General features: G+C 45.9%; 1 protein-coding gene across 1 annotated transcript; it reads right to left on the bottom strand.

Annotated features, from left to right (window-relative positions):
• Positions 1 to 920: 920 nt before the first annotated feature.
• On the bottom strand, positions 921 to 2426 carry LOC128349255 (synaptotagmin-like protein 2). The gene is made up of 2 exons (XM_053305286.1): positions 2264 to 2426; positions 921 to 1666 (listed from the first exon to the last, which is right to left on the bottom strand). Exons 1-2 carry the CDS (start codon positions 2368 to 2370, stop codon positions 1390 to 1392), a joined length of 384 nt encoding a protein of 127 aa, XP_053161261.1. The 5' UTR covers positions 2371 to 2426; the 3' UTR covers positions 921 to 1389.
• Positions 2427 to 11488: the final 9062 nt, after the last annotated feature.

Below are 11488 nucleotides of genomic sequence, written 5' to 3'. Positions count from 1 at the left end.
CCATTTTGAGAAGGTGCCCCCTAGCCTGGTCAGCAGGTACTTAACGAGGCCAACCTTTGCCTAAGGGGGGCTGCTCATTTATTATTTATGGAGCAGCTGTCCCCTCTGCCGTTCCACAGAAAAGGTTCCCAAAGGGGCTTCCACAGCAAAAGGCATGAGTAGATGGTTCTCTGCCTCCAAGGGGCTTGCAGGCGAAAAAGAAACACCAACGAGACGCCAGCAACAGCCACTGGGAAGGACACTGGGCTGGGCTGAATAGGGACAGTTGCTCCCCCTCTTGTGGGATACGAGAGAGCCGCCATTTTGAGAAGGTGCCCTTCGGCCCAGTCAGCAGGGGCCCCTTCAGCAAGGCCGGTCTTTGCCCCACTTCTTATTTATCCCCCTCACTTGTCTACCCTGCTTCTCGAGCAGAAAAATTCCCCAAACAGCTTTCATAGCAAAAGCAAGGAGAAGATGGTTCCCTGCCCCACAGAGACACAAGAGAGACGCCAGCCAACAGCCACTGTAGGGACAGTGTACTGGTCTGAAGAGGGACAGTTGCTCTCCCCCTGCTAAATGCAAGAGAACTAGACCACTTTCTAAGAGGTGCCTCTTTCCTCAGTTAGCATGACTGCTGCATTTCACCATCATCTTAAGCGACAAATTGAAACAAACTCTTGCACAAATATATCAATAGGATCATATAGTCAAGAATGACAGGGAATGCCCACTAAGATGCACTGGTTAGAAACATAGGAAGCTGCCATATACTGAATCAGACCGTTGGTCTACCTAGTTCAGTATTGTCTTCACAGACTGGCAGTGGCTTCTCCGAGGTTGCAGGCGGGAATCTCTCTCAGCCCTATCTTGGAGATGCTAGTGAGGGAACTTGGAACCTTCTGCTCTTCCCAGAGCAGCTCCATCCCCTGAGGGGAATCTCTGACAGTGCTCACACTTCTAGTCTCCCATTCATATGCAACCAGGGCAGACCCTGCTTAGCTAAGGGGACAAGTCATGCTTGCAGCCACAAGGCCAGCTCTCCTCTCCTCTCCATTGGCCATTCAGAAATTCCATGCAGTCCCCTTGCCATTTGGAAAGAACCAGTGCATTTTAGTGGGCATTCGCTGTCATTCATTTTAGGATGTCCTGACCCGAGTCCAGTGTACAACTTGCATGCTGATGGCTTCAGGTTCAACCCCTGAAATCATCCGGGCTATGTTAGTCATGACTACATCCTACTAAAATTAATGGGAAATTAATGGGAAATGAACGGTACTCATTGATTTCAATGGTGCAGAGGCCTGGCTTGCTGTGAATTCTAATTTCCGCCCAGCCACGCTTCTGAAGAGAAGCCCTTTCCATTTTGATTTGCGGTCCAAAACATGCCCTTTGGATGTCTGCTCTCCCTGTTTATATTTTCTGGGCAAGGAGAACATGTTTCATGTCGAAACTGGAATGAGGCGAAAGGGCCTCGTTATTACCTGTCCCAAGTCCCAGCTGGATCCCTCCCAGAAAGTGATTGGTCAGTTTCTCATGATCCCAGACGGTCAGCTCGACACAGGCATCCTTCAGATCTTCTGTATGAAAGCCGTCGTACACGATGGTGTGGTTAAACACCGGGTTGGAGTCCCTCTGGACAATGCGGGTCTTCTGGTAGCTCTTTTTACTGGTGTCTGGAAGAACGTAGCTTGCAAGGGAGAAAGAGCATTTGACATCAGGCAGAATGGCGACAGAGAAATGTCATCTTCCACTTATTTTTTCCAGTCATTCAGCTAAGCAAACAGAATTCAAGCCCTCCGGTGCCTAGCTATTACTATTTATTATTACTTTAATATCCACGATGGAACTTGGATCCCAAGCCAAGAGAGCGGAGTTCATAGTGGCAACATTTAACACACTTAAGAGGCCTGCTGGGATAAAAAAAATATCAAGAGATGATTGGAAAACGAGCAGGGAAGGCACCACCAAGTGAACCTCAAGTGGCAGGGAGTTCTACAGAGTGGGGGATCCGAAAAAGCTCTGTCCTGCATCGCCACCAACTGAGCATCAGACAGAGGTGAGAAACAAAAAGAGGGCTTCCCTCATGGATCTTATATGGTAGGTGGAGTCATGTTCAGATATGTTGGCTCTAAACTGCTTAGGGTTTAAAGTGGTAGGGACACCTCTGAGCATTTCTTTGTCAGCGAAGGTATGTGTGATGAATGAGCACCATGGAAGCATATGGTTGTGCTTGCTTGGGTCCGTGTGGGTATGAAATCCACCCCCCGCCCCATGACACACCTACCATTTCACAAAGGAGCCCACTCCGGAGGGACGTAACTGGGGCAGATCTTTGGTGTCCTTGACCCAGATATGGACCTCCCCAGACGGAGGGGTCTTTTGACCTGCCATGAAGGATCAAGAGACATAGTTGGTTGGTTACCAAGAAGTATGTTAGCTTCCTTCATCCAAAAGTCTTAATAAAACAGATCCCAATGGACAGTAAAATGTGCTATAGTGGATAAACTGGGGCAGGTAGATTCCTGTTCACATCCCTGCTCATTAGCGGGGCTCACTGGTGACCCAGTTGCTCTCACTCAATCTCGCCTACCTTGCAAGGTTGTTGTGAGCATAAAATAGGAGGGAGACTGTGTGTACTGCCCTGTGCAAGGAAAACATGACATTGATAACAAGTGAAACCATTCTTTACTTTATAATATGGGGTGGGGCCATAGATCAGTGGCAGAGCATCTGCTCCGTATGGAGAAGGCTGCAGGTTAAATATTTGGCAGCATCTCCAAGAAGGGCTGGGAAAGACTCCTGCCTTGGAGAAGCCGCAGCCAGTCAGTGTAGACAATACTGAGCAGTAGTATAGGGGCAAAACAAACAAAAGCACGTGGCTGGAGGATGACGTCACAGTGACGTCACGGGGGGCGGGGGCTTGCAGCTGTCAAAATGCGCTTACGTCACCAGAAATACGTCATCGGAAGGGCTTGAGGAGACCCCCACGTGACCGGGAAGGGCCAGAAGTGGGGGACGCCCTTACCCCCGGAAGTCTGGCACCCACCCTACCACGCCTACCCCAGAATATGTCCAGACATGTCCGAAGGGGTGCATGTGACCCCTCTATGAGCACGCCTAGCCACCCTGGACCAATAGGAACAGGTTTCAGGCTCCGGAGAGGTCCGAGTGAGCGGGTGTGATAATGGTCGGGCGGCCATTTTGTGCAACTTTATTGGGCGAAAAGGCCCAGAGGAGACCCCACGTGGCAGGGAAGGGTCAGAAGTAGGGGTACGCCCTCACCCCGGAAGTCTGGCACCCACCCTACCACCCCTACCCCAGAATATGTCCAGACATGTCCGAAGGTGGACATGTGACCCATCTACGAACACGCCTAGCCACCCTGGACCAATAGGAACAGGTTTCAGGGTCCGGAAAGGCTGTAGTGTGTGGAATTTTTCTAACTGATATTACCTTTGCTGCAAATTGGGATGCAAATCTAGGATCCTCTAGTCTGTATGCAGAACATGACAACAAATTTCATAAAGACTAGAGGATCCTAGATTGGAAATCCCATCATTGTAGGGGTTTTATAGGAACTGCACAAGTTATCCCATTGTACTAATTTTGGATGATCTACCCCCACCCCACCCCTCCCTTTAAAAACCAGCTTTTATTTTTTAAAAAGCATCCCAATTTGCAGCAGATGATACACACTACAGCAAATGATTCACACATGGTCTCTCCCCTCGCCCCTCAGTTTAACATCTCCCCATTCACCACACTCAAAGTGCAAAACGGAGACTTTTAAAATTCAAGGAAATTTATTTGAAGGAATAAATTAAAATTCAAGGCTCTTTATCTGAAGAATGAGGGTCCCTGAAGGGAGATGAGTTCACCACCAGATAACCCCATCATGTTGTCCCATCAAGAGCCATCCCACCAAGTTCTCTCTCTCTCTTGAAACACCACACCCGATAAGCCCATTGTTCCATCAAGGGCCATCCCACCAAGTTTGCATAGGCGTGGGCCAGGTGGCTGAAAGCATGTGGCCCACAGAAAGCTTTCTCTCTCCTGAAATTCCACCATGCAGTAAGTAGCAAATCTCCTATTCTCAGTAAAAATAATAATAAGCCCCTGTATTAATTTAAAATTGTCACTTTTGCAGTCTGCATCCTTAAGGATTTATTTATTTATTTATTTATTTATTTATTTATTTGGCTTTATAATGCAAAATCATTCTATGCATGCCTGCTTAGAAGTAAGTACCATCAGTATCAATAGATTTTCTCCCTAGTAAGTCTGTATAGGATTGCAACCTTAACTGTAAAGCTCAGTGCATTTTTTTAGTCTTATTGCTGCTTTTAATATCTCAGACTTAGTGTAGTCTTCATCTATTTCTATAGATGTTGTTGTCTGTGTGTGTGTGTGTGTTTAATTTTGCTTTAATCCACCATGAATTCTCTTTGCCCCCAACCCCTGCCCCTTTTCCAGGCAGTTCTAATCACCTTCACCAATAAAATAGCATATTTATTTAGCAATAAATAGCATATTCAGGTTTTGGGGGATTGAGTGGGGTGGTAGTTTGCACACAGCTAATTAGACAAGGTTAAAAACGGAACCTGTATATTTGAAAGTGTTGGGATATAAAGTCTGGGTCTTAGGTAAAGAGAGCTTCCCCAACCCTGTGTTGGATTTATTCCCTCCCCCGTTTCAATTTCAGGCCTGCAGGGTTTTTTTTTTACCCAGGCTTTTACATGCTTGTTTCCATTGCTGATGCTCTGTATCTTTTACGGTTATATTGTGCTTGTTTTTCTTTTTTAATCAGATCAGTATTTTTATATTCTAGTTAATATTTTAATTGTGTAATTTTTGTAGTCTTGTTTTAACTTTTGGGGTGAACTATCTTGAGATTATTTTAATGAAAGGTGGTATAGAAATTTAATAAATAAATAATTTTTGATTTTGCCAGTTTGAATTTTAGGCATGTGGGTTTCAAATGTTTCCCCCAAACTGCTGTGAGGCCATGTTTTATCTTCTAGTTTCAGCATGAGCTGTTGTGGATCAGCAATCCCATACATCAGATGCCTGTGATGCTGCAGATTCTGGTCCACAAAAGTTTTATGATGAATGTTTTGGTTTGAAGGAGTGACTAATTCTTTAGGGCAAAAGAGAGAACTCCACAGAGTGGAGCAGAGTAGCCTGCTACATATTGTTTCTCTGTAGAAACAGCCATTTGCAGAAAAAAAGCCATGTGTTGGTCCGCCTGCCACATGGCTGTACTATAGCTTCCTATTCTGGAGGAGCAGAGTTTTAGGGTGATGTTCTGTGACTATTAGGTATGCTCAGCCATACCTGCACAGCGCTCCCTTGGGCGGGGGGGGGGCTTACAGTAAGTGATAGTTATCCGCACCTTGAGGAAATAACGGGTTTATTTTAATGGAAAATTACTACTTTACACTGAGCATTTAGCAACCACATTGAAATTGTTACTTTGTTTTTTCAGATGTGAGCACAATCTACCCATGGTCTTGGACAACCCTAAACTATGATATGGAAATGTGCCTTCTCAAGTACATACACTACTGTGTCTGACACTCTATGTAGAATATCATATTCTTTATACTTTACAACTCTGTATTCATTTGTGTTCTTTATGTTGTATGTGTAACTTTACATGAAACTTTGCCCTTTGTGTTACTCATTCATTACTTTCTCCAGTGAGTGTGGTGTCAGAAAAGACATATAATAACTCTGACTGCCCTGTGTTCAAGAGCTAGCTTGTTCTTTTGCCTGGTTCTTAAGTATTTTTACAAGGCCTCTAGCTCTGCATCCAAGTGAACAGGTTCTAGTTTTAAAAGCCGTGTGTAGAACATAGATTTCTAAAATGTGTGTTCCACCAATGTTTGAAAACCCAAGGTTTTTAAGATGACTTTTAGAAAGTTATTAATAAATAGAATTTTTCCACACGCGCAATGGATAGCATAGGGTATTTGTACAAAAACACAACCCATGGTTGTGTGTTCGTGTCTCACCTGGGGGGCACTAGTTTTAAAACATTCAGAATTTTTTTAAAAAACTTGGTGTTTTTAGCAACCCTTTAAAAATGCATACTTTTAAAGAGGGTGTAGTTTTGATAGTTGACTTTCAATTTGAAACTTTAAAAATTGTGGTTTTAGTCTGGTCTTTTAACTTGTTTAGTTTAATTTGTTTAACTTTATGAGACTTATTTTACATTGTAGCTGTTTTATTAATGTTCTTGTTTGCCTGCGGCTTCCGCCCACTCTTCTGGCGGCTGTTTGGGGCTTCTCCGATGCAGTCCCTGGACTTGCTCCCTGTTGAAATGCTCCCTGTTGAAATAAGAGCCTCTGATACACCCCGAGCAGTAGAGTACTGCCGGGGTGGGGGTATACTGTACATATCTTAATAAAATAAATTACAACCACCTTGTCGGGGGGAGTAGTGCAGGGGTGGGGGTATACTGTACATATCTTAATAAAATAAATTACAACCACCTTGTCGGGGGGAGTAGTGCAGGGGTGGGGGTATACTGTACATGACTTAATAAAATAAATTACAACCACCTTGTCGGGGGGAGTAGTGCAGGGGTGGGGGTATACACATCTTAATAAATAAATTACAACCACCTTGTGGGGCGGGCTGTCGTATAGTTTTCTAACTTTATCATGTTCTTGTTTTTAGAACTGGCTGATGAGGAGCCAGGCAATGCTGACGCTTCACCAAAGCTGATGGTGTGTGGGAAAGACCTTGATGAATGGCTGTGGGTGATGGCTAGTTTTCTTTATGTCCTTAACAATGTTGCTGTGCAGATTTTTGAACAAGACAGAAGACAGAAGATTACCAGAAGACCGTCCTGAAACTCTAGAATGATCTGTCTGAGGCCTTCAAGTTTCAGAAATTAACAAAAAATGAGTACATGTATTCCTGTGCCACCACACATTGGGAGGGGAGGGGTGGGGTGGGGACATGCACACGCGTAGGGGCCCAAAAGCAGAGGGAACACATTTAGCAACCAGCCAGGAGGGCATAGGAATGCTTCTGATTCTTCAGATGAATTTGAACCATCCGAGGAGTCAGCTAGTGGCCCCGGTCCTCAGAATGCTTTTACTGAACAGTGTGAAACCCAGAATGGGTCCTCTCTAAGTGAGGCTTCTGATGTTGGCCCGAATGCCACCCCCAAAGAGCGGGCTACCCACAGTGGAGCTTCTCGAGGAGGCTTGGCGTTCGATGTTGGACCTGCAGCGGGTTCCCAACAGTTCTCTTCTGAAGAAGCAGCAGGCATTTCTGAAGAACACCCACCCCTGTTCGGGGGCGGGGGGTTATCTGTTTTAACAGTACACACATACACACCCGCTATGTGGGCAGCGTATCCCAACCGGCCCCAGTCCCCAGGAAGATCCCGGGGGCCTTGCTAATTGGGTAGTAAAGACCCCAACCTGTGTTCTTGCTAGCTTTACAGGTGAGGGTAATGTAAAGTTACCTGTCACCCTTTTATAACGGTTCCAGGGATGCGGGGGTGGGGGTGGTCACCGTCCACCTGCAGATGGCCTGTTACCCACCTAATTATAAGTTGCAGGCATCATTTTGAATTCAGTAACATATGCACTCCTCTGTCTCTCAACTTTACTACTCCAGGATCTGCTTTTTGTGTGGCTATGGTGGGGGTCCAGCTTTTGCTGGGAGCTTTTCTCTTTTCGTTTCCTTTTCCTCATCTTCTAAAATTTCACTAGCAAATCTTAGTAACACTCAGAAATCTAGAAAAGCCTGTTGCGAGCTTCCTCAGCTCTCCTCTCGAGAGGGTGGTTTAAAAAATAATAATGATATTTTAACTGAAATTACACCTTGGATCATTTCAAACCTACCCTGTCTGAAATGGGTCTTTAATACAGAAATACTTGTTTTTAATTTTTAAGAAACCTGACATTCTTGCCTTCTATTTATGAGCCAACCTAACAGGTATAGCTTAGAAACCAGGCAAGTCCAAAATATTTAAGTAGCTGCACCTCTCTCTATAGTCCTTAATTATTCTAAGGGTTTGTGTGTGTGTGTGTGTGTTTGTGTGTGTGTGTTTTGCTGTTGGCAGGTTATTTTGTTGTTTTTTTAAACTTTGGTGACTGTAGTAGTATTGAAAGGAGAGATCTTCAGCATAAATTCTCTCTCAGGGCTGTGATCTATATGCCTTAATTTTTCAAAACTGATAAAGTAAATGTTGCATAGAATTGCAGCTGGGGTTGATAGAAAACAATGATTTTTTTTTTTAATCAGATTTTAAAATTTAAATTGGATTTTTCCCCTTAAACCTATTTATTTATTTAAAGAACATAGGTCAAAGATATCATGAACAAGAGTATTAATAATAACTCCTAATTATATTCTGTGAACTTGTTGGTCCATTCACACATTATGTTCAACAATTGTACAATGAGTGTATGCACAGGTACAAATCTGTGCACACGTACAGTCATTCATATGTTACACAGGTACAGCATTATACTTCCTATCTGTACCATGCACTTGAAGGGCCTGTATCCCTGTTTGAATTTTAAAATGAACCCAGGTACAGTAATTCACACCAACTTGTGTACACCTCCACAGAACAGTGTCTGAATCGGGATAAAGAAGGCCTAGGAGATCAGGGGAGGTTGGAATAGATCTGGGCAAGCAACAGGAACACGGAGGAAACCTTTTCCAAGTGTATCCTCCATTTTAGAAGGGAAACACCTATCAGGGTTGCACGCTTAAAAGAGACCTCACTTGGGAGTATTTTAATCAAGTTTCTGTACATGTGGGTAAGTCAGGCATGTGTGCAAAAATGCAAAGAGTGCAACAAAGAAATGCAAGGTCTGGTTGCCCGAATGAAACAGCATTATGATCTCTGAATACGTATTACATCTCTCAATACGTACTAAGGTTATATTAGACAACAAGAATTTTACTTTTACTAGGAAATGGTGTTTTAAATTGAGATTTAAATCATTAAAACTAAGTTCTGTGAAGTGATTTAAATCATAGCAGCCCCGATTGCAACCATTCTATACAGTTTCTAACTCAAAGCCTTAATGAACCCATGAGGGCTTACTCCCAGGTAACCCTTGTGTGCTTAGCTTTGCAACCAAAGGATATATATCCCAGAAATGTTTTGTGTGTGTGTGTGTGAGAGAGAGAGAGAGAGAGAGAGAGAGATGTCTTGCTTTTAAAAAATGTGTGCATGTTTGTATTTGTCAGAAGAAAGGAAATTAGGGGACTTTGGTGGAAACTTCTCATCATCAGAACTTGTACTAATAGAATGCTTTCTCAGGCTAGGGATTTACAATTGTTTCTTGTACAATATCCTCCAAGGATCTCTCTGGGGAACCCATGATCGCTCAAACCGTGGGTCTGCAAAAACAAAGTGGCTCAGAGAGAAACGGTGTATTCGTACTGAATCAGGATGGCCAGGCGTGTTCGTAGAGGGCTCACTTGACTCCGTTTCACCCAATAAAGTTACACAAAATGGCCGTCCGACCATTATCATGCCTGCGCACCCGGGCCTTTCCGGACCCTGAAACCTGTTCCTATTGGTCCAGGGTGGCTAGGCGTGTTCGTAGATGGGTCACATGTCCACCTTCGGACATGTCTGGACATATTCTGGGGTAGGGGTGGTAGGGTGGGTGCCAGACTTCCGGGGTGAGGGCGTACCCCTACTTCTGACCCTTCCCTGCCACGTGGGGTCTCCTCTGGGCCTTTTCGCCCAATAAAGTTGCACAAAATGGCCGCCCGACCATTATCACACCCGCTCACTCGGACCTCTCCGGAGCCTGAAACCTGTTCCTATTGGTCCAGGGTGGCTAGGCGTGTTCGTAGAGGGGTCACATGCACCCCTTCGGACATGTCTGGACATATTCTGGGGTAGGCGTGGTAGGGTGGGTGCCAGACTTCCGGGGGTAAGGGCGTCCCCCACTTCTGGCCCTTCCCGGTCATGTGGGGGTCTCCTCAAGCCCTTCCGATGACGTATTTCCGGTGATGTAAGCGCATTTTGACAGCTGCAAGCCCCCGCCCCCCGTGACGTCACTGTGACGTCATCCTCCAGCCACGTGCTTTTGTTTGTAAACAAAAGCACATGGTTTTTGACAGCAGGTATGCCCCTATACTACTCCCCCCAATTTTGTTTGCCCTCCCATTCCCTTTGTGACCCTGGGCTTCCTTCCTTCCCTCCCTCCCTCCCCCTCCCTCCCAGGGGCAGAATGGGCTTTGCTAGTCGCCCTGTTGGGGTCCGAGTAGGAATTTTTGGCTTTCCAACAGATTGGCCGAGATGGAAAGCTTTTTTGCCTACTCCATTCTGCCCTGTTTTGTTTCCTTTAGCTAGAAAGTTAAGTGACGACTTGTGACCTAATTGAGTATCTTAATAAAGTTGCCGCTTTTGTTAGCATCCCGCCGTTTCTTCCTCTTTCCTTCTCGTCTCCCTTGGAGTCTTTGTGCCAGATCTGGTCAGGGCCGGACGGGGGGCACTGAGAGGGCGCCAGAATGTGTGTGGGGAGGGCGCCAGATCTGGAGAAGAATCGGTGGTGAAGGGTAAGAGTTGGGGCGCACGGGTAGGGCACCCCGGGAATCTGCCCTGTTGGTCTGTGGGCCAGCCCGAGCCTGTGTCTGGTCCGTGATGGTGCTCGGTCGACATCCTTGTTGCTTCTTCTATGATGCTGCCGATCTCAGCCTTTTGTTTCACTGGAGAGGGCGCTAGAGAGAGAGATCCTCAGCCCCCCCCCGTGCCCCCCCATCTGAGCTGCCCCGGCCCCATAGGCCAAAGGCCATCAATATCAGAGCGAGCGAGAGTGCCCCAGTCCCCCCCTCAGCAGAATCCCACCCAAATTCGAGCTGCAGCCTCCACCATGAGGTCTAGAAACTTCTTTTTTTGAAGAGGAAAACAGAAAGCTGGAACTCTCACCATTCTGCTCAAGCAGTCAGATGTCATTTCTTGTACTTGCACATAAACCCTCTTCAGACAATACGTTGTATGGGTGTACAGATGGCAGTACGCGTATATGTGTTTGTGTGAATGACTGTACCTGTGTTCATTCTGAAAGTAACGCTGGGTCCAGGCCTCTCAAATGCATGATTCGGATCGGAAGCATACTGCTGAACCTGTGAGCAAGGCTTCCCCTGGGGCGACCCGGGGCTGGGGGCGAATCAGCGTGTGCGAGGCCTCCTTCACACTTCAGTATAATTCACATTACATGTTCACACACACATATAACTTCTTTATTTGACACATTTGCGTCCCTCTCTTACCCTCTTGTCAGCCGTGTCCTAATGGCCGGACAGGGCTATCGTTTCACCCACACGATTCCCAGAATTCTGGGGAACCGTTTTACGATCACGAAAACCTTTCCTCTGAAACAGTCATTTTTCATGGTTCGTGGCTCCCGACTGGCAGCCCAGTTACTTCCCATTTTCTGAGATTGTGGACCTCTGGCCGGCCACGTTTGCTTGGAAGATGGGGCGCTCCTTCCCGTCTGGGCTCAGCAGTGCGGGA

The sequence above is a fragment of the Hemicordylus capensis genome, chromosome 3, assembly GCF_027244095.1.
Source record: "Hemicordylus capensis ecotype Gifberg chromosome 3, rHemCap1.1.pri, whole genome shotgun sequence".
NCBI lineage: Eukaryota > Metazoa > Chordata > Lepidosauria > Squamata > Cordylidae > Hemicordylus > Hemicordylus capensis.
This window is presented reverse-complemented; position numbering and strand designations above follow the sequence as displayed.

Coding starts and splice junctions, on each gene's coding strand:
- LOC128349255 (XM_053305286.1), bottom strand. CDS start 2,370: ATGGCAGGTCAAAAGACCCCTCCGTCTGGGGAGGTCCATATCTGGGTC. Junction 1,667..2,263: donor GTGGGCTCCTTTGTGAAATG/GTAGGTGTGTCA, acceptor CTCCCTTGCAAG/CTACGTTCTTCCAGACACCA.